This window comes from Daphnia pulex, chromosome 2, assembly GCF_021134715.1.
Source record: "Daphnia pulex isolate KAP4 chromosome 2, ASM2113471v1".
NCBI classification, from domain to species: domain Eukaryota; kingdom Metazoa; phylum Arthropoda; class Branchiopoda; order Diplostraca; family Daphniidae; genus Daphnia; species Daphnia pulex.
This window is the reverse complement of record NC_060018.1, coordinates 6,484,686-6,505,938: the sequence shown is the minus strand read 5'-3', so window position 1 is coordinate 6,505,938 and position 21,253 is coordinate 6,484,686. Positions and strand designations below refer to the sequence as shown.

The following is a 21,253-nucleotide window of genomic DNA, read 5'->3' as shown; positions in this document are numbered from 1 at the left end:
TTTTGCTTTTCGGAAATGAATCCGTAAAGGTACTTCAAAAAAAGGTAGAAATAATTATCTGAAAAACGGTAGTGTTGGAACGATGGAATCGTTGGGAATTACACAAGTTGAATAGAAAAGTTTGTGGTGTAAAAGACTGGACAATTATAAAAATTTTTAGCGGTTCACTCATTTTAATGCAGATAATAAAAAAACAAGAGTAACGTTCTTTAGGTAGATTGCAGTTCTCCAAGTCATTAGGAAGAAATAAAATGTTTGTTACCTCGTCAAAACTAGAGATGTGACTCTTCTATGGCGAAATAAAGATTCAAATCGTCCTGAACGGATGCAGTGTATTTACAAGCATGAGCATAGATGTCAATTTTCAAAATGATTACAAACGATCACACAGCAGTTTCCTCTCTCATTCATGACGACGCACGAAGTAACAATTGCATGTACACATTTGTTAAGGACACTCAAATGAGCAACAAAATTCCCAACATCCACCTGTCTCCATCAACAAATTTAATGTAAAAATATTACAAAACGAATGTCAACACTCAAACATATTTTCATTCACTCACAGAGTTGTAATTGTTTTTGAAAAAATGATTCGCCAGGTTCTAGCATCAATCAAGTCTCCGATTCGGGTGGGAAAGTGACGTAATAAGGTGTCGGTGGATAAAAGCTGGAGCGACTGGCCAGACCTAGAGTCGAGCGCGGATGGTGCTGCGGCGGCGATCCGATTTTCCTGGGAATGGGCACGCTGTAGATGGAACTGCGCCCAGTAACACCGCGGCTGCTCGACGGAGGGCAGGGCGGTAAAGGTAACGGCAACGAAGGTAGAGCCGGAATTCCGGTAAGAGACTGCAGAGACGGTGGACCGTGCAAGGCATGACCAGGATAGCCCGGCAAACAATGGCACAACATGGGATGCCCGCTACTAGGACCCACACAAGTACATTTATCATGCCTGATGGCCAAGGCTCCGGCCATGGGCCCACCACGATACGGCGCAGCCGATCGGAGTCGAACCAAACATATGATGATGATTAATAAAGCCACGAAAGCCACGACACCTCCCACAATTCCGATAATCACAGCGTCCATGTGATGCAATCCGGGATTGCCGGCAGCGCTCTCCGCCCGAGCATTGCCGCCGTATTTCAGCTCGGGATATCGACGATCTTTATTGACGATGTTGCTGCGCATGTTGGCATCGCTGCTGGTATGCAAATCTTCGTTCTCGCTGTACCAAATGATTTCCGGCTCGCCCTCTGTGAGATTAGTGGTGGCACTAGGCACCGGTGAAGAGTACGCCGGTGTAAATAGGGGGCGACTAGGCCTGGCCGCCACCACCACATCGATGGTATCTTTGAGAGTGTTTTCAGTCTCGGAAGATGGAACGACCACTTCACCACGACCGAGTCCGTCGCAGCTCAGATCTTCCTCGGCCATGTCAATTAGACGAATGCCCATGAGAGCCGACGGGCCGCTACACCGGACATCGGCCAATTCTTGCGACAAACTAAGAATCACCTCGTCTTTGAGATGTTGGTTGAGGTCGCTCTCGTCGTCGCTCTGGACGTCCTCATAGCCCAAGGTAACGACAAACACCTCCCCATCTGAGACAGTGGCCGGTAATAATTCTTGTGTACTCCGCGACACAGCAATGGGGGTAGTAGTACTACTACTACGCGGCCGTTGAGTCGGCGGAATTGTCGTCGTGTTCTTGATCTCTGCTGGTTCAATGTTGGAAAATTTGAACGCCACCAAGTCGTTGGCTTGCTGGTTGGTGGTGACTGGTGAGACGGTTTCGTTGCGTTGAACAGCTGGCCGGCCGAGGCTACTGCTGGCCGACACTCGAACCAGAATACTCGACGAATCGTCTAAAAGAGGCACTTGACGCGGCCTGCGTCGCGAACGGAATCCCTTTTGAGGCACGTGAGCCTTGAGCCATCGACGGAAAGGTCGGGCGTTGCAGTCGCAGATGATGGGATTCTGGCGCAATCCGCGCAGCTCCAGGAAATGGCGGTGATTATCGGCGGCGGCCAAGAATTGCGGGCTGAAAACCGGCAGCTTGGTGCCGGACAAATCCAGCGTCAGCTCAGTCGACATGGGCACCGGAAAGAGGAGCGAAGCGGGCAAACTGGTGACGGCCGTGTCGTGGAGAGCGAAGAGAATCTGAGGACTGGTCAATCCCGCTAGCGTGGCCGGTGAAATGGATCGCAAAACTCCGCGACCGTGAACGTAGATTTCACGAATTCTGGGCAGAAAAGCGGGAGCCAGTTGATCCTGCAGCGTCGGCTCAGTGATTTCAATGTTGACTCGCTCCAGCGTCGTGATGTGCTGCAGGATGTTGCGTGACTGGAGCGACTCGAGCCGCGGTAGGCCGTACAGTTTGAGATTGCGCAAATTGGGCAGGCTAGAAAATGCCTGGCTGTCGATCCTAGTGCAAGAGGCTAGATCGACCAGCTCGAGCGCTTCCAGCGACGACAAATGAGACAGATCGCCCTTGACAATTTGGCTGATGGGATTGCCCGACAGGATCAGTTTCTTGAGAAAGATCATCCGCGACCAGATGCTGTTGGGTAGACCCCCAGCACTGCTGCCCACGATTTGGTTGTTGGAGAGGTCCAGCATCTCCAGCAAAGTGGGCCGCTGGAAAACAGTTTCGTTGAGGCTGTCCAGCTTGTTGGAGGAGAGATTCAGCCGACGCAGGAACGGAGTCTCCAGGACGGGTATCCGGGAAATGCCAGTGGCGGCCATGTTGAGATCCTTGACTTTCTTGGGCTCGCTGAGGACATTGTGAACGGACTCTTCAGTCAGCGGATTGAACGACAGGTCCAGCGTTTTGATGGTGACGAGAATGTTGGTGTCGGCCGGGATGACGCGCAGTCGATTGTTGGCCAAGTTGAGGTATTCCAGGTGGAAGAACTGCTTCTGCAGCGCATCTATGGGCACCTCTTCGAAGAAATTGTGTCCCAGATGGATGGACAGCAATCCGTGAAGTTTGGAGCGATCGAATATGCCCGACGGCAGAGAATTCAGCCGATTGTGTTCCAAGTTTAAATGGAGTCGAGTCAGACCGTGGAAGAGATTTTCGGGCAGCGATCGCAGTCGATTGTAACTCAGATTAATGGTCTGAAGTTGTGACGAATTCTGGAAAACTGTCGCACTCATCCTGTCCAGCAAATTGCGGCTGACGTCGATGGCTCGTAGCTTGACGGCTCTAGTGACCAGGCCAGCTGGTAGCACCTTGAGTTTGTTGCGCGACAGGTCTAGCGTTTTCAAAGTGGACGACTGCTGTTGGAATGCGTGCTCGTCGATCGAAACGATCTTGTTACGCGCCAGACTGACGTATTCCAATTTCGACCAATAGAAGAAATCTCGACTTGAAATGGCCGTTAGTTTGTTGATGGACAGATCGAGAACCTCGACCGGCATGGTGGCATTTGTCGTTCGCGAGAGACTCTTTGGCACGCTCTCCAGTTGGTTGTTGGCCAGCACAATTTTCCTGAGCTGCGGTAAATTGTCGAAGGCGTTGGTGCGAATTTCAGAAATTTGGTTGCGGCCGAGCTGGAGCAGTCGCAGCTGCGGCAGCTGACTGAAAGTGCGCGAGTCGATCAGCTGGATCAAATTGTCTTGCAGGTAAACGGCTCGCAGGTTGGCCAATCCGTCAAAGATGCCAACGGCCAGGGTGGCCAGGTTGTTGCTGCGCAAATCGATTTGGCGAAGTCGGTAGAGACCGCGGAAAATCCCACTGGGCACCAGATCGATCCCGTTGTGACTGACGTTGAGTGCGATGAGTTGCGTCATCTTGGAGAATTGGCCGCGCTTGAGCGACGTCAAATTGTTGTAGTCCAATTTCAAAGTTTGGACTTGGGGAAGGTCCAGCGCTTCGAGTTCGTTGATCCGGTTGCGACCGAGGTCCAGTTCTTGCAGAGACGACGCCAGACTGCGGAAAGTGCTGGCCTGTACGGCGGTGAGCTGGTTGCCACGCAACTCGAGGCGTCGCAGCGACTTAATCGGCAGGAAAGCCTCTTCCGGTAGTTCCCTAATGACGTTGTAGGAGAGCGACAGGTGCTGCAGTTCGGTGGTGAAACCGAAGAGCTGACCTGAAACGACGGCTATTCGGTTGAAGGAGAGCGACAGCCGGCGCAATTTCGTTACGTGGCGCAGGGCTGACTGAGGCACTGCCAGAATGCCGTTGTCGTCCAGGTAGAGGTCTTCCAGCTGTTCCAGTCCTCGGAAAGCATCGTCTTCCACCTGATAACAAAAAAAAACAAGAATTTGAGACAAACTTTCTCGGGAGAAATTTCGTTGTTGACTAAGATATTAGCTTTATGTTTAATCGCCCAACGATAAAAAAAAAACAAGAAAAATGTTTTTACTAAGGTAATTGCACAGCGTATTGAGGTTGATTGGTTTGAGCTATTTTTTTCCTTAGCTGTCCAATCACCCCCTGGATTATTATTATATGATGTATGCTGTCATGTCTTATTAAGCATTTAGTTTTTACCTTGCGAAGCGTGTTAACACTAAACTGCAGGGTTTTCAGGCGGCTCATTCGTGACAGAGTGCCATTGGGCAATTCGGCAATGTTGTTTCTAGAGACGTCCAAATACTCTAAACTTGGAAGTTCTCCTAACGCTCCGCTATCCAGGTTCTGATTTTAATTTTCAATCAAACAAAATTCGTTAATACATCTTGAATGGTGAAACACATATTTTTTTTAGATAGATTACCTGGATAAGATTGGCCGATAACGAGAGCCTCTTGAGAGAGGGTAAGCCGGTCAATGACGTTGGAATGGAAGACAAGAAATTGTTACTTAAATCAACGTCTTGCAGCATTGATACATCTGTAATTCATACGACAAGAGGAAAAATAGTTATAAAAATAATCTAAGCTTTTCATTGATTTTGAATATTACCTGAAAAGAGTCTTTCTGAAAGGCGAGATATTTTGTTGTAACTCAGATCCATTTTTTGAAGTTGCGACAGACCCTTCAAAGCGGTCATGTCGATATTGGCAATGACGTTGTGTGACATGTTCAACGAACGTAACGACGTTTGTTGAACAAACGCCTCATTTCCAATCGCACCTAATACGACGAGAAATAAAATTCCTATTACTTTTGCTGGAGTAGACATACACTATATAATGCATAAAAAACATTCGTTCAAAGCTTTGCACTTATAAGACTATCAGCCCAAAAAAGAAAATGCACGAAGTCTGCACAACGGAATTCCGGGCTCTTCCCGGAAGCTTCGCTACTATATAATTTTGACAACAGGTATTCCCGGTCTTTTTGGGTTTTGCTTCACTGTATATGTAGTAATACTAGCATTTCTTTTTACTATATATTAACCTTAGATACAGCTGACCACGAAACGACTCCCTTCCGCGCGTCGCTTTCTCACATATTCGTGACAACCTTAGACTCCTGTATCCTATAGTGATATGCTTAAGCTGCAGTCTGAATGAGCGCTGCCCTTTGCCATGCCATGGCCTTTGATATTGTGCTGTCGCCCTAAAAAAGCCATTCTATTCACTATTTATATGGGATATCCTTGATTGTATCAGTAGTTGTTGTAGATCCAGTGCTAACCGGTGACCTGAATAAAATTGAGGGGATATTGTGTCTGTGAACTTATCGAAACTTCGAAAGACTTTTTTTTTTATTATTCGCGTATGATAATTTGGTCTGACGTATTTTTCTCTCTCTCAGTGGGTCCTATTATTTTTAAGGGCAGAGAGTCGATCGTAAAACCACGTTTTCAAAATGATAGCCGTTACAAACAAAACTGGGTGGAATTCTTAAGGTTATTCACACGTATGCACCAGCTGTCGAATGTGAGGTCTATTATGCGCCATGCCATCCGAATTCACGTTGCAGACAGAGGAATTCCGAACATGTTGATATGTCGAAAACACAAAACAGTTTGGACTGACATGATTATATAGATATACGCGGTATTAAATGAACTAAATTTATCGGAGCAGAGACACGCGGATTATTGTTAAAACTTAAGTACCGTAAGCATCATTTTTAACCAATTCTGTTTTAAAAATTCATTTCTTCTTTTTTTTACAACTTTCAAACTAAAAGAGTTAGACGAATAACACCCAACGATAAATTAGTCTATGCCCAAAATAGTAATTCGTTCCATCCTTACAACTATGTAATTAAGGTGAGACAGAAAGTATATGGTGAAGTTACCAATATTGTTGTGCTCTAGATTCAAACGCTGCAAAGTTTTGACTTCCTTCAAGGTGCCGCTTGGAACACGCATCAGGCTGTTTCGTTCCAGTCGCAAATCCTATATAAATAGAATTTAATTGGAGTCAGTTTGTTTTTAAAACCAAAGTTGAATCAAATCAATCGAAAGTAAAAAACAAAAAAGTTCAATCGAAATAAAAACATTTGTAAGCAAACCTGGAGTTTATCGCATCCTTTAACAATGGAATCGTCCAGAGCTTTCAGATCGTTGTCACTGAGGTCGAGACGTTTCAGTTGCTTCAGATTATGAAACTCGGTGGTAGAAAAGATGGGGTTGAGCTGATCGCCCAGCAAATTTTGACTTAGGTTGATCTCTTCCAGCGTGTCGCCAATCCCGTCCAGCAGCTTTTCCGTGATCAAGACCACGCCGTTTTGGGACAGGTCCAGTCGCTTGAGGGGCACATCGCTGGCCGTGAAAAGTTGGGCCGGGAAAGCCTGGTATCCCGTGAGTCGCTGTGAGAAGCCGTGAATGCGGTAACGGTAGGGAAGTACCGGAAAGTCACCGGGGAAGACCATTCGGTCACAATTGATGTGGGTCCCGTTGTCGGGACCGCTGGAACAAGTGCAGGGTAGGTCTAGTCCGCGCTTGGCCTCCGTGCACGGCCTCTCGAATGGATTGTCACTGGTGTAGTCGTCGTTATCGAGGTGTGGCAGGGCATCGCTGAAGGGATCCGTTGGCTTCAGAGTGTCGCAACTCATCATGGGAACCGAATCGAGTAAGATCCAAGTGAATAAGACCATAATAAACTGTAACATGTTGAGCGCGGAGCACAGCGGCGACATTTTCCCCATTTCTCGGACCTGTTTTCGACCAACAAAATAAAACCGGGAGGGAAAACAAGAATGTCGTTAAAACAAACGGTACATGTTTGAAGTGCAAGAGTTCAAAAGACAATGTCAACGAATTTCGTACATGTACATAGTCGGAGTTGATCGAATAAAAATACAATATAAAAGAGGCTCACATAATAATCATTTGCGCCTGAACGAAACCTAACTGGAACTTGAGAAAATCACGTAACTTTACAGCATCACGCTTCGATATCAGTTCTATATTTATGTTGAATACGTGATACGGCGTTCATTAGTCTATTCAAATTTTATATGTTAATTCCTTGTTCGATGACAAATTTTTATTGTGAGAATTGCAATGCTATTGCATTGTCGATTGTCATTGCATCGCACAATAATCAATGAATGTTATTTCCCTTGAATACAACCAAGAATTACAGCTCGAAATTAAATTTCTCGATGCGGAAACTATAACTGCGACTTTATACTTAGCAGATAGAGAACAAAGCTACCAATAGAGCGCATCCCATAACCGATGGGTTCTAGGAAATATTTGCAATTTTTTTGGTTTTGCTCTGAATTAAAGGGGAAAATGTTGTATGAATTTCAGGAACTGGTAAACTACGATCCCGTTACCAGAAGATTGCTTGTATCCGTCAGTTTTTTTTAACCACAGTTTAGAGAAAAATTGGTGCAGATAAAAACAAGGATATAGGCAATAACGTACCGTATGGCAATTATATCTCTTTTCCCATTTATAACCTTCTAAAATATCAGCTATGTTTGTTTTACGTAATAGTTTAAGTTAAATTATTAATGCCCCTGAATGGCTTTTATAATGGACCCAACTTATTTGCAACTTGATTCGTTATATACTCTCAGAGAATGCGTATTTAGATTAGCCGTAACAAGTGTTGGACAGAAGAGAAACTAGAGCGCAATTGTTCGGCGACTAAAACGAAGAAGAAAGGTCAGTACCGATTATACCAACAAATAAAACAGTCCGTCTGCTGTATAATATATTTCCCTTTCGAAATGCGGGAGATGAGATGCGGAGCCGGCAAAAGCCGCTGGCAGGGAAATCCACTTGTCGAAGTGGAAGCACGATTTAAACCATTAAAATTTTCAAGACAGGTTTTTTCCCAAGAGGAAGCAATGAGTGGGTGGGAGAAGATGAGGAACCTAGGGCATGATGCATATATATACACTCGACGCGCAGGTATGTCGAATAACCGGCTGAGAGAGAGAAGAAGAACGAAGAAGAAGAAAAAGGCGTGGATAGAACCTGGTTGCTGCCGCAGGGAGGGTCATCGGCACCGCAAGGCCTCTCGCATATACACAGCACAGTGCTCACGCACGTTTATATAGCCGAGCTGCGTTCCTCCACAGCATGCCCCGTGGGGAACTTTGCACTCGTCTGTTGCTTATTTTCGTTCCAGCACGCAACTTGGCTGTGTCTGAGAAATGGTTAGACCCTTGCGTATACAACAGCAGAAAGAGATCTTGGAAGAAAGATATAGAAGAAACATTCTTACAATCATCCGAGTTTACAGTCACAACCACAATCGACAAACGTGAATGCACCACACAAAAAATGAATGCATAGCTTTTATTTTACTGTTTCTTATAGCTGTTGCATTGTCTTGTATCAACGAAAAATTCAAACGGATTTTTGGGAACAGTCATCCATCAAGTTAACAACGCTGCCGAAAAAGTGTTTCTCCTTATCCGTATAAACAAAAAAATAAGCAAAAGTAAATGTCACATTTTTTTTTGTCTTTCATTTCCGCTTATGGAGTTGTCAATGAAACATTCTTCCGTTTAATATCAATCCTGTACAGTATAAACTAAATACGATGCAGTATAGGATTAAAGCCTTTGGATTATTTGGTGTGATTTATACATTTAAAAGTCGGGGAACTGAAATGTCTCAAGGGATTACTTTAGGCTACGAAAACATTAAACGATAAAGCCGATTAAATAAACAGCTTCACACCTTTACTTAAATGGCGTGGCGTTATAACAGCGAGGTATAATTAACATTAATGTACCTCTAAATTGTCTACATTACAATTACTTTTGCCTTCCATATGGGCAGTAAAATAGTGTCAACCACGTCATGTTGTAGGGATGCAGGAAAAGCTTAATTTAAGTTCACGCGAATTGTAAGAGTCAACATCGTGCGCCATCAGTCTAACATAAATGGGCAGATGCATTTACTTGCCGATCTCACTAATCTTTGCTGGTAAAAAATCATTCTTTGTCCAATAACGTTGGAATTGTTTTCTACTAATTTTTCACTAATACGCCTTAACATTCTTTCAATGAAATAGGAAGGATAGCAATTTTCTTCGGTTTCACATTAAAACCATCCAGCGCTCTATTGTCTGGAAATGGTTGGCTAGAGATAAATGAGCGGAAATTTTCCACGCGCCGGTTCGTTCGATAATGCCTGGGAAAAGTGAGTTCAGTAGCCTCGTTATAACAGCGCTGAACGTGAACGAAAATCATATTTATATATACTGCGCGTTGCTCTTGCCTGCTGAGCTGCGAGGGAATATACGTCCACCACCATTTCCGGTCCCACTTATAATGTACCTTTTTTTTTCTTTTGGGAAGAGACACACTTGTGCTCTCACAGTGAGCATCGGGCGTTTTTCTTTCTTCTCTATCTTGAACATTCAATAAACACAATCGACTGGTATACAGTACACTTAAACTCGTTAATAAATTGAAGACAATTTTTACCTGATGCAAATCTTTTAATCCCTTTTTGTCTATGTTGAATTCTTGCAGCCAATCTACATTACTCGGTAAATTTCCGTATTTCGAGAGAAATAAAAACACACCAAAAATGAGTGTATAGATTGTACGGCAATATGAAGAAGAAGAACCGAGGCGAGCACCCACAACACAGAGGTATTCGTTGTTCAGAACTAACTGGTAAGGCTGCCAGCTGAAGACTACCGACTCCTCCGCCAGACCAGGTATAGCAGTAAATTCACCTGAGGCAAAGTGGTCAAACCCAATCCCAAGTCAACGTTCCCCTCCACTTTTGTTATACTCATTCCTCCGCTTCGTTCTTTTTGAGCCTTTTTGGTTTTTTACCTCTGGGGCGATCCGTTAGGAAGCTCAAAGAAGGTAGAACCTCATGAAAAAGAAGAAAGGAAAGAAGAAGAAGAAGAAAAAAGAGACAAAACACGACGGAATATATAGCGGAGGAGGCGGAGGCCAGCAGCAACTAGCTTTCATTCATTTTTTAGGGTCCAGCAATTTGCATTTTCACCAGCCTCTTCTCAATCGTTGACCTCTATTACTCTTCCGGAGCCCACTAAACTTTTTTTTTCAGCCTGTCTGTGCGGTGGTAAATCGTAATTGCAAAATTGCCAACTATTATACCCATAGTTGGTATTTTTCTCTATATAACAGTTAATTCGAAACGGATAAAAAAACACACATGCGATGGATAGCTAAAAACAAGTTTGTGAAGTCAACCTTCGAGCACGAATTCTTTTAAATGCTGAGGAAGTTTACGACACTTTGACCAGTTCTTTTTTTATTGCGTCAGTGCATGAAAGCGTGACAGCAGCAGCGACATTGTAAGTACCGTGAACTGAACTTATCAAAGCAGTGAGAACTTGTACACAGCACACAATCCAGCAGAACCCTGCGCTCAGATGAGCGAGTAGTGCGGAATGATGCACTCGATGGGAAAAAATCCAAATAGAAAAGTGGTTATCAAAACCAAATCCGCGTACCCCCAATGTGAAATCACAGCAAGCAAGTGCAGTGCAGAGTAAATAAAACCCCAAAAAAGTAAAGAATGAATGATTCATGTAACGGATGAGACTGCTGACTATACGGAATTTTTTCCGTTAGTCGTATCGAATTGAACAAAAAGGCAATCTAGGTCACAGCAGTTCTTTTCGTGCACATCATTTCGAGGGGGGCTTCCACCGCTTCCATTCTCGGAACTGAAAAGGGTGTACACCGATTTTGATTTTTCTTCAATTTCTTTTTTACCATCTGGAGAAATATCACTACTCTCGGAGTTTTATGGAAACTAACAAAATTATTGGTTTCCTCGATTCAATACTTAAATCTTTTCACATGCAACAGCGTAAAATTATATTGTTTAAATGACAGTAAGACTAGGAACTTACAGGTCACCATGAAACAATGAAACCTGTTGGGGAAATTAAGTTACATTTACGTGTGCAACGATTACAGATTTTAAGTCGGATTAGCGAGTTATAAATCTATCGTGTTGGTTAGTATACGTTCTCTTTTATTAACAGAAGCTTATGGTATAGATCTACTCGACACTAAAGCCAGTAACGTAATATCAAAATTGCACATCTAATTGATCTTCAGGTTTTACATTGCGTTTCCGTTTTACATGGCGAGTTGAAGACTTGAAGGGTGCATAAAGCATAAAGTGTCAGAATTCAGAAAGCGCCTACTAGCGCCATCTCTACATACAGTGTGTAGTCAGTCCCCCTCAAAGCTCATCAGTGGGAGACCATGTTGGAAAGGGAGGTTGATGACGTAGTTGTGTGAAAGAAAGGAGGCGCCCTGTGTTGTTGTGTACATTCAATCTCAATCAAAAGCGTCTAATTAAGTGTAAAATGGCGGATGTAGAATGCCGAACGGAAAGGAGAAATCGACCTGGAACAAAAACAATTGTTTGTATTTTTATAATGATCTTGGTATTAAGATTAACTTTACCAAAGATTTGCATGTTCAGGAGTATTACCGCTGGCCCGAAGAAATGTTCGAAGAAATGGATAGTACGTTAGCGGTGCAGCAGTATATTCAACAACTCATTCGTAAAGATTTCACTGCCATAGATGAAATTCTAAAAGCCCCAGATTCTCAAGATGAAGGTGTATGGAAATATGAACATCTGAGGTGAGTAATAACGATGTGTGTGTGCTATTGAAAGAGAATTATATTTTTCTCCTTCTGCTGCAGACAATTTTGCATGGAACTGAATGGTATAGCAGTAAAGCTGCAAAATGAGTGTCACCCTGAATCTTGTACACAAATGACAGCAACAGATCAATGGATATTTTTGTGTGCTGCACATAAAACTCCGAAAGAATGTCCTGCTATTGATTATACCAGACATACCTTAGATGGTGCTGCTTGTCTTTTAAACAGTAATAAGTATTTTCCAAGTCGGTAAGTTTAACTAAAATAGCAGCGTGTATTATGTTTTACTTTATTAACCGACTTCAATTTATATTTTTAGCATAAGTATTAAAGAATCTTCTGTGGCCAAGCTAGGATCGGTGTGTCGGCGAGTTTATAGAATATTTTCTCATGCCTATTTTCATCATAGGAATCTCTTCGATGAATTTGAGGTTAGTTTTTGTTATTTATTTCAGTAAGATGTTACTAATTTTATTGTATAATTCTAGAATGAAACTTTCCTTTGTCGCCGCTTTACGGAATTTGTTACCAAGTACAACTTAATGTCTAAAGAAATATTGATTGTACCAATTTTTGAAGAAACTGAAACTGGCAATTTTATTGGCCATTCTGCTGAGTCAGAGGCATAATCAGTCATTTATTACAACTTTAATGTGTGCTTGATGTTATTGCAGTTTAACAACTTTGTTCATCCCCTCTAGGAACACTCATCATATTTCATGTCTTCAATAAATTTTCATTTGGTTCCAAAATTGTGGTAATTTTTGTTTCTTGCCCTTGATTTTTTCTTCATCTTTCCAGGAGCCTCAGTGGTTTTAACATCAACTTGAGAAGACTGGTACCTGTCCAATAGAAGCAAATAAACAACTTAATATCAATTTCATTAAGTATTGTTGTATGGATAATACCCAGGTTCATTGGAATCCAATGGCTCAATTGACAACAAAATGTGTATTAAAGGAATATTCCGAACAACTCTAAGGGAATCAAGTTCATCACTCTTAGGATTCCAATATTCCTCACATCTAGAGAAGAGTGTTAGTTAAAATAAAATTAAAGATTACTATGTATTTTTTGTACTTGTGATATGAGATTTTAGATATTTGATGTAAATTTTGAATTTTCCTTTTCATGATTTCAACACAACTTATTGTTTTTCCAATTGCTGCCCCAGTTCCAGACCACACTTGAGATTTATTATCTTCCATAGATTTTAAGGCAAATTCAATAAGGTTTGTCATTTTACTGCCTGGTCTCACTTTCATCCAAGTCACATTGGGGGGTAAACATTTAAAAGGTAAGTCACTCAACTCAATCTCAGGATCAGCGTTCGTTCCTTTAACATAATTTTCCATGACTAAGGTTTAATTAAACCACCGAAAGCTTTCTATTCCGAACTTGATTCTTAATTTCACAAAAAGACTTCTGTAATTTCCATTTTACGAATGAACTCGTAAACTCGCTACATACCATCACTACTGCAAATTAAGGACATAACACTTCGACTGGGTGAAATATGTCAACTTTCAAATTTTTTATAATTTTAGAAAAAGAATTACAGAATAACTTTAAAATTTAATCTTAATTTAAAATTTGTTTTTCACGGAGTTTTGGGAGTTAAAATTGCTTTAAAAGTTTGCTGAACAACTGGACAGGTAAGAACGACATCTTACAACAGATTTTTTTTCTCCCTAAAAATAGCTCGTTAAATCAACCTCAACCGATAGATGGCATTGGCCGAATGTCATCTCTTCCCATCCTTGAAAAAAAAAACCCACAATAAATGATCCAGTCATTGTCATTTTCCTTGTAGTAGAGTCATGGCCTACTTAATGGTTAAGGCCTGTAAACTTGAATCCTGCCCCATGAAGGCGAGAGGATCTGCCAAATTCCCTATCCTTTCCCCGGGCAAGAGCCAATCAGACGAAAAATGGAGGTTACAACTTCGCCATCTGTCGTTCAATACTGCTATCTCGTTAGAATGGTTAGGTAGCTTGATATAATAAATTTTTCTACGTATTTTTTCATAGCAATGGTAGCCGTATGGATAGCCAAGTCAGCTACCACACCACGGCACGGCGTTCAATTCTTGGTTGGGAGGTAACTTTTTAATTTGCAGTTTATAACAAAGGTTGTGTTTCACGGAATAATTTATTCGAAAAATTTTGCTGGAATTATGCAAATGTCTTTTTTACCCTATTTAGTCGTTTTCCTCAACATCTGCAGTTGAACTTAGTAGGAAAAACGCATTTCGTGGCATCTAACAATTTGTTATTTAGTTTACAACGAAATTTACATCTTAAAACACCAGATGGCGAAGTTGTAACCTCCATTTTTCGCCCGATTGGCTCTCACAGGGACAGGGCTAGGGAATTTGGCCACGCCTCTCGCCTTCATGGCAGTGGATACAAGTCTACAGGCCTTAACCATAGAGTAGGCCATGGTAGAGTAGAGTAGTCATTTGTGTTTTTGTGTTAATGACAGCAGTATTTGTTGTGTTGTGCTTAATTGTTCTTCGAACTGCTATCAGGAATTGATTGTTATTAAATTGATTTTTTTTAAATCTTGTCTTGTATAATTTAATGAAAGTCGAGTTGTATTAAGAATGTCGTTTTTACGGGGGTCATCCAATTATGTCTGGTGCACGACAAGTGTTTTGGGTAAAGGTGCAACAGGTGCTGTGTTTCAAGGAGTTAATAAGGTATTTTTTAAATATTTCAAATTAAGATCAATGACTTAGACACTCATCTTGTAGCATACAGGTGAAGCAGTTGCAGTTAAAACATTTAATCAATTAAGTCACATGAGACCTCATGAAGTTCAAATGAGAGAATTTGAAGTCTTAAAGAAAGTTAAACATGAAAACATAGTCAAGCTGTTAGCTATTGAAGAGGAACAAGATGGAAAAGGGAAAGTAATTGTCATGGAGTTATGCACTGGTGGTAGCCTTTTCAATATATTAGACGATCCTGAAAATAGTGATGGCTTAAATGAAGATGAATTTTTGTCTGTACTGGAACATCTAAGTATATTTTTCTTATTATTTGTTTTCTGTCATCAAGTTAACTAATAGTATTTTTGTGACATAGCTGCTGGAATGAAACACTTGAGAGATAATAACCTGGTTCATCGAGATCTAAAACCTGGAAATATTATGAAATTTGTTGCATTGGATGGGAGCACAGTCTATAAACTAACAGACTTTGGAGCTGCAAGGGAACTGGAAGATGGTCAGCAGTTTGTTTCATTGTATGGAACAGAAGAGTATTTGGTATGAAATGGTTAATCAACCATACAGCATTCCTTATAAATTTTTAATTCTTACATTTTCTAGCACCCTGACATGTATGAGAGAGCTGTTCTGAGGAAGCCTGTAGGGAAAACGTTCGGCGCGACTGTTGACCTCTGGTCAATAGGTATGATATCTTTTGGGGGTTTTGCGCTATTTTATTCTTAGACTTATGTCATTCAATAAATAAGTTACTATTGCATTTGTATTTTTCAAGGTGTTACGCTGTACCATGTTGCAACAGGAAATTTACCGTTTCGACCATTTGGTGGCAGGCGTAATAAAGAGACCATGTATTACATTACAGCAAAAAAAGTGTCTGGAGTAATTTCAGGAGTCCAAAACACCGAGGTTTGCTATTTCCGTTTAATCAAGTTTCTGTTCTGAGGAATTTAGTAATTTAATTTCTTAAACAGAATGGAGAAATTATTTGGTCCCGTGAGTTGCCGGATTCGTGCCTGTTGAGTGTGTATGTTATGTCTTTTTTTGTAAATCTTTATTCAAAAATTTGAGCTGCATAAAATTTACTGAACCTTCCTATTTTTAGGGGTTTGAAAAAAATTGTTACTCCTCTATTCGCTGGTCTTCTTGGCGGAGAAATGAACTTCGATCGTTTTTTCCAAGAAGTGACGGCAATTGTAATTCAGAAATGTGTTGCATGCTATGTTTTTTTTTTTTATGCTGATGATTTTTGTTTCTTTAGACTAACAGAAAACCAGTCCATTTCTTCCACGTCAACAGTCTTCACTCCATCAGATTGTATTTGCTACCAACCGACTGGTAGGAATATCAAATTTATACTTCGTCAATCCCAACTTTTATACGTCTGAAAAAAATTCCGAAGTTTATTTTTTTTAAATTAACCTCGTTGCATAATTTATTTTCTAATACAGCTCAGAAGCTAGTAGGTTGATTGAAGAACAAACTGGGATGACTGTTTCAAGTCAGTTGATTCTCTCTAAAACGTCTCAGTGGACAGACCAGGACAAATTTCCACAATCTAACCTCGAAAATCCTTTATTCATTTTCAATCGTGAAAACAATAACATTCTTTACTTGAAAGAGGTTGGATCGCGTAAGCTTAAAATAGAATGTAAAAATTTTGATTTTCTCCTTTTTTAACGCTTATATTTTCTGTTTTCAGTAAAATGCCCACCTTTTTCATCTACTGTGTCTGTGGAAACAGATGCCTCTATTGCGAAGCAATGCTGTAGTGTTGGTTATGCGGTCCGGCGAAGAATTGAAGAAGCCACCCGTTCTTATACATTGATGCATGCTTCGGTCGACGCTTTAACGTATGTTATTTAAATATTCTTATGGTATAGTTGTTAAGACTTATTTTAACTACAAATTCCTCCGAATTATTTAGGAATTGGTTAACCAATCAGCTCCAGTCTCTTTCTCGTCAGAATGTTCATTGCGAAGAACAACTTTTTTCGTGGAATCGACAATTGCATTTATGGTCGAAAATTCACGTTGTCACCAAAGACTTGTTTCGCCTTTTCCCTTATGATGATAACATCAGCTCAAATTCTCTCGAAAATATTTTACAACTTGCCAGATCGCATTATAACGATGTATCTAATCAAATGACGTCCATTAGTCCTAGTGTGAAACAGTTATGCCAGAGAGTAGTTCGAGATGAAAGTCTAGCCAAAGAATGGGCAAGCACTAATCGTAGCTTTTCCGTATTGAATGGTATTTGTGGTAAATCAACAACGTACGTGACGCGCCTAAAAGATTCTTGGCAACATCTTCTACGTGATAGAGCAGCAAGAGGTAAAAACAAATTTTTTTGTATATTTTGTGTTATTTTTATTTAAAGATACTTTATTTTACAGTTCTCACCTATAATGACGAGCAGTTCCACTTGCTAGAACGTATAAAAATGACAGAAACATTCAAAAGTTTGGAATCTCTTTTTACGGCCGAATGCGTGCCTACAGTGACTAATACTGCCGATTTGTTAGCTGATTGGTACAAGTATGGAACATTGGCGGTGTTTTTATTACGAGAAAAATAATTATTTTACATTTCTTATTTAGAATGGCTCAGGCTGTTGTGCTTCAAGCTGAAATTCTAGCAAAGGATGTGTCAGCAATCGATGCGCTTTGGGTTGACACGCTTAAAAATCAAGAGCGATTTCAATTTTCCTATTCGACTAAACTCCATGAGCTTGTTGAGGCAATAAAAAGACGGCAAAATTTTCCGACAGGAGAAATCCTATCGTCAGCAGAACCTAGAATGACTGCAGGAACTGCCGATTGTAAATACAATAAAAACTTCAGTCAAGGGTTAGTTACTTCTATTCATGGCAATCTGTTGTAATTAACATTGATTTTAAAATTCAATCAAATTATTAGATTGAAAAAACTTCAAGCGATCCAAGGTGACGTGTCTAAACTAGCTGAAGAAAATTCACATATGCTTTCCAGAATAGAGCGATTGATAGACGTCCAGAAACCCAAATAAAACGAGGGTATTAAACAAGCAGTTCAATAATTGCGACGGCGAAATTCTTCCTGGAACAATATTCACACCTTAAGCATCCATAATGCAGTACGTAATTATACGTTACAATATACTTAACAATATCTTGCCGCAAATGAATGGCCTTACACAATTTTCATTAAGTTTGGATGTTAAAAGAAAAAGCTAATAGGTTAGGATTAAAAGTAAAAATTCCTAAAACTTAAAAACTACATTAAAAGCTCGTGATGGCAAAATCATCAAATGCTTCCAACCCCGATTCCCGCTCAAAAAAAATATTACAATCATAATGATGTAAAAATCCAGCTAATATTTCATTTCAAGAATAAGTTTCTTCCCTTGAGCATTTATGTTAACTTCGAAGGGAATCATATTTGTTACATAGTTCAAATCACAATCTTTTATGAATGTAATGAATGCGGCGTTCCCGTTCTGTTGTAAACAATAATTTAGTTGGAGATTAATGTCTTTTCTAAATTCATGTCGTGATATGGCCCACTCAATATGGCCCACTCAAAGACCAATCTGTTGGTAAATTTAGAGACAAAACTAAAAGAAAAAGAAACTAAAACATGGACGTCCAATTTGATACTATTAAAAAAAAAAACGCCATCAATTTATTTTGAACGAGCCCATTTAGATAGAAAAGTTAGAATTTCAAGCTGAATCCGGGACCTAAAAGATTCGTTCTACGATCAACCTGTGCATTCCCCATGTGAAATCCTGTGTTGGAGTCTACGTCTACTTCTTCGTTTAGTTGTTTATACGCTCTGCCACCGGAAGGAGGTTTTGGGCTTTGGGCTTTACGAGCTCCATTTGCTTCGCTTTTTGCTGGCCAGGTTGGGAGCATAGACGGGTGTATTGGGAAGGGAGGTTCCTTCAAGTAAGTGTGATTCAAGGCTTCTTCAGCGGTAATGCGTTTCGATGGATCGTAGGTCAAAAATCTAGAAGGATTAGAGGAAAAAAAACAATTCGATGATCAGAAATGAGGTAAGGTTGCAAAGCTATGGCATAACTTGATAGAAATTACTTTTGCATTAAATCCACTCCTAGTTCGCTTAGGCGAGATGAAAATCTCTTACGTAAATTGCTTATAGGATTATTTGTAAATGAAGCCTTTTTTACAAAAGGCAATTCACTGTAGCCAGGCCAAATACTGTCATTTGGAGTTCCTAGTTCCTGAAGTCAACGATACAAGCATTAGAACGGTTACAAACTGATATTCTTTATAAATTTTACCTTAAATATTTTGTTAATCTGATCAGCTTCAAATTTCCCTTGAAAAATTGCATCAAGAGTAAGTAGCTCACCAAAAATACAACCAACGGACCAAACATCGATGGGCGTTGAATACTCTTTTACTCCAAGTAGCAGCTCTGGAGCCCGATACCATAGAGTTACAACGATAGAGGTATACGCCTTTAAAGGGGAACCATACTCTCGAGCTAGACCAAAGTCTCCCACTTTCAAGATACCCGAATGACTCAAGAGAATATTCGATGTTTTGAGATCACGATGGAGAATCCAATTATCATGGAGATGGGCCACAGCACGCAAAAGCTGTTGCAGCAAACACTTAACCTCACCTAAAATAAAACAGTTTTCATCTTTTTATTCCCCTTTTACAATTTCGAGTAACTTACCAGGCAGGAAAGATTGTTTTTTTGACTTCAACACTTCCATTAAAGATTTTAGGTCGTGTTCCACGTAGTCCATCACCATAAAAATGCTATCCATATTACTTCCCACAACGATTTCGCGAACGGTTACAATATTTTCATGTTGTGCCTGAAACATTACAACAAGAATAAGAAATGTATCATCAGTGTAACTTTCAATTCGAAATTTGTCACGAAAATATTACTTTCAGTAAGGTGCTGACTTCGCGTAAAGATGTTATAGGAAAACCTTCCTTCTCTCTTTCCATCTTTAAACGTTTCAAAGCAACAATTTCGTCGGTTCTTTTGTCTTGGGCTCTGTAAACTACTCCATACGTGCCTTCTTCAATTCTGATCAGAAGAAAAAGCTAGCATAAGCAAAAACAGCAATATTTTGACAATCCCTTTTCACTGACTTGTTGAGGCATTGGAATTCACCCACGCTGCGGCAGCCCATGATAGCCGGTAAGTAAGGGGGAAGTTCTTCTTTAGGTTCCGGGACGTTCAATGACGTATGCGTTATCTCCGTCCTGCTAAACTCCTCGATAGAACCTGATTCACTTTTTCTTCGCTTTTCTTCTGGCTCTTCACGATCTTCATGCAATGAATGTGGACTTGAGAGTTTTTCGTTTTCTCCAACAATTGAAGAGCCTTCATTATGGATACTTGACGACTTAGAAGAGCTGCTGCTGTCTAGGGAAAATCAAGTATTTCTTAACACAATTTGATTTACTTAACATTTTGAAAATTCTGTTTTACCATCATCAGTACTTTCTTCAGATAAGATTTTTGAAGCAAGAATATTTTCTTTGCTCATTTTCTTGCTCTCGATTTTTATTTGAACTTCTTCTGGACTGCTAATTATGATGTTCCGCTCTGTTTGTTGTTTTTTCCGTTTGCTTATTTCTTTGTAACCATGATCTTTGAATTCAAGCTTATCATCAAATTTGGCATCATCAGGCTTAAGCTTTCGTTCATTTCTTCTTGACCCACGGACATCATGTTGTCTTTTACCATCGGAGTCTCTATTTTCATAATATACATCCATGTCTTTGTTCTTCCTGGATCTTCTATCTCGTTCGAGCCTTTCTCGCAAATCTTCTTTTCTAGAGTCCTTCACATGCCTGTCTTCATATTTTGAATCATGCCTATCCTTACCATCGGTGTTGTGAGTGTCTTTTTTCCCATCTTTTGAAACACTACTTTTAATGGCTCTACCAGAACCTCGATGTGAATGGCTTTGGATGTAGGTGGAGCTTTGCTCTTTGTGTCTTCTTGCTTTGTCCTCTCCAGAAAAATCGGCTTGGGGTTGTGGTGGTTTGATTGATAGTGTATCGCAAAGCTGTTCATCTTCAGAAAGTGATAGGCTATTAAAATAACACATTAAACAAAGAAATTAACTGATTGGAACACCAGACAACTAGTTATTGTTAGTGAAACATTTCACAGTGTGGAGCATACCTTGATTCATATTCATCCATTTCTTTTACAGCTTGGAAATCTGGACTATCAGACAGTTCGCCTTCGCTGTAACGCGGATCAACGGAAACATTACGAGACATCACCGTCAAATGATGTTTACAATTTTTTCTCCGGCTCACAAACGATAATGATAGAATGAAACCAGAGAGAAACTAATTGAAGAAATTGTGAAATTCTGAATGAAAACAGAACAACTTCAAAAAACCAAACTGAAGCTAGATCAATCGCATGTGACTAAACAGTAAACAGCAGACTACAGACTTGTGTAAGACTGCTATGTGTCATAGGAGAGGCCAGAGGCTGGGCTGGTGGGCTAGAAAAAAAATGAATGGGGGTGTT

At 40.5% G+C, this 21,253-nt stretch overlaps 5 protein-coding genes across 5 annotated transcripts; 2 read left to right on the top strand and 3 right to left on the bottom strand.

The window, feature by feature from the left end:
- Window positions 1-315: 315 nt before the first annotated feature.
- On the bottom strand, window positions 316-11,427 carry LOC124208892 (chaoptin-like). Its single transcript, XM_046606756.1, has 7 exons — window positions 9,809-11,427; window positions 6,425-7,069; window positions 6,209-6,308; window positions 4,919-5,089; window positions 4,731-4,846; window positions 4,505-4,651; window positions 316-4,251 (listed from the first exon to the last, which is right to left on the bottom strand). Exons 2-7 carry the CDS (start codon window positions 7,058-7,060, stop codon window positions 616-618), a joined length of 4,806 nt encoding a protein of 1,601 aa, XP_046462712.1. The 5' UTR covers window positions 7,061-7,069; window positions 9,809-11,427; the 3' UTR covers window positions 316-615.
- Window positions 11,428-11,559: 132 nt separating this feature from the next.
- Window positions 11,560-12,747, top strand: LOC124208995 (MOB-like protein phocein). Its single transcript, XM_046606869.1, has 5 exons — window positions 11,560-11,745; window positions 11,808-11,971; window positions 12,035-12,244; window positions 12,315-12,426; window positions 12,484-12,747. The coding sequence occupies exons 1-5, from the start codon at window positions 11,689-11,691 to the stop codon at window positions 12,622-12,624; spliced, it is 684 nt and encodes a 227-aa protein (XP_046462825.1). The 5' UTR covers window positions 11,560-11,688; the 3' UTR covers window positions 12,625-12,747.
- On the bottom strand, window positions 12,566-13,668 carry LOC124209019 (ribonuclease P protein subunit p25-like protein). The gene is made up of 3 exons (XM_046606892.1): window positions 13,076-13,668; window positions 12,904-13,020; window positions 12,566-12,837 (listed from the first exon to the last, which is right to left on the bottom strand). The coding sequence occupies exons 1-3, from the start codon at window positions 13,348-13,350 to the stop codon at window positions 12,732-12,734; spliced, it is 498 nt and encodes a 165-aa protein (XP_046462848.1). The 5' UTR covers window positions 13,351-13,668; the 3' UTR covers window positions 12,566-12,731.
- A 380-nt stretch (window positions 13,669-14,048) lies between these two features.
- Window positions 14,049-18,200, top strand: LOC124208946 (serine/threonine-protein kinase TBK1-like). Its single transcript, XM_046606822.1, has 14 exons — window positions 14,049-14,696; window positions 14,751-15,021; window positions 15,085-15,266; window positions 15,330-15,411; window positions 15,502-15,635; window positions 15,701-15,753; window positions 15,832-15,922; window positions 15,988-16,064; window positions 16,178-16,359; window positions 16,429-16,579; window positions 16,654-17,063; window positions 17,126-17,267; window positions 17,330-17,578; window positions 17,648-18,200. Exons 1-14 carry the CDS (start codon window positions 14,601-14,603, stop codon window positions 17,754-17,756), a joined length of 2,229 nt encoding a protein of 742 aa, XP_046462778.1. The 5' UTR covers window positions 14,049-14,600; the 3' UTR covers window positions 17,757-18,200.
- Window positions 18,201-18,358: 158 nt separating this feature from the next.
- Window positions 18,359-21,182, bottom strand: LOC124208956 (cyclin-dependent kinase 11B-like). The gene is made up of 8 exons (XM_046606830.1): window positions 20,894-21,182; window positions 20,192-20,799; window positions 19,849-20,125; window positions 19,639-19,783; window positions 19,418-19,562; window positions 19,014-19,360; window positions 18,805-18,953; window positions 18,359-18,718 (listed from the first exon to the last, which is right to left on the bottom strand). Exons 1-8 carry the CDS (start codon window positions 20,992-20,994, stop codon window positions 18,424-18,426), a joined length of 2,067 nt encoding a protein of 688 aa, XP_046462786.1. The 5' UTR covers window positions 20,995-21,182; the 3' UTR covers window positions 18,359-18,423.
- Between the last annotated feature and the right edge of the window lie 71 nt (window positions 21,183-21,253).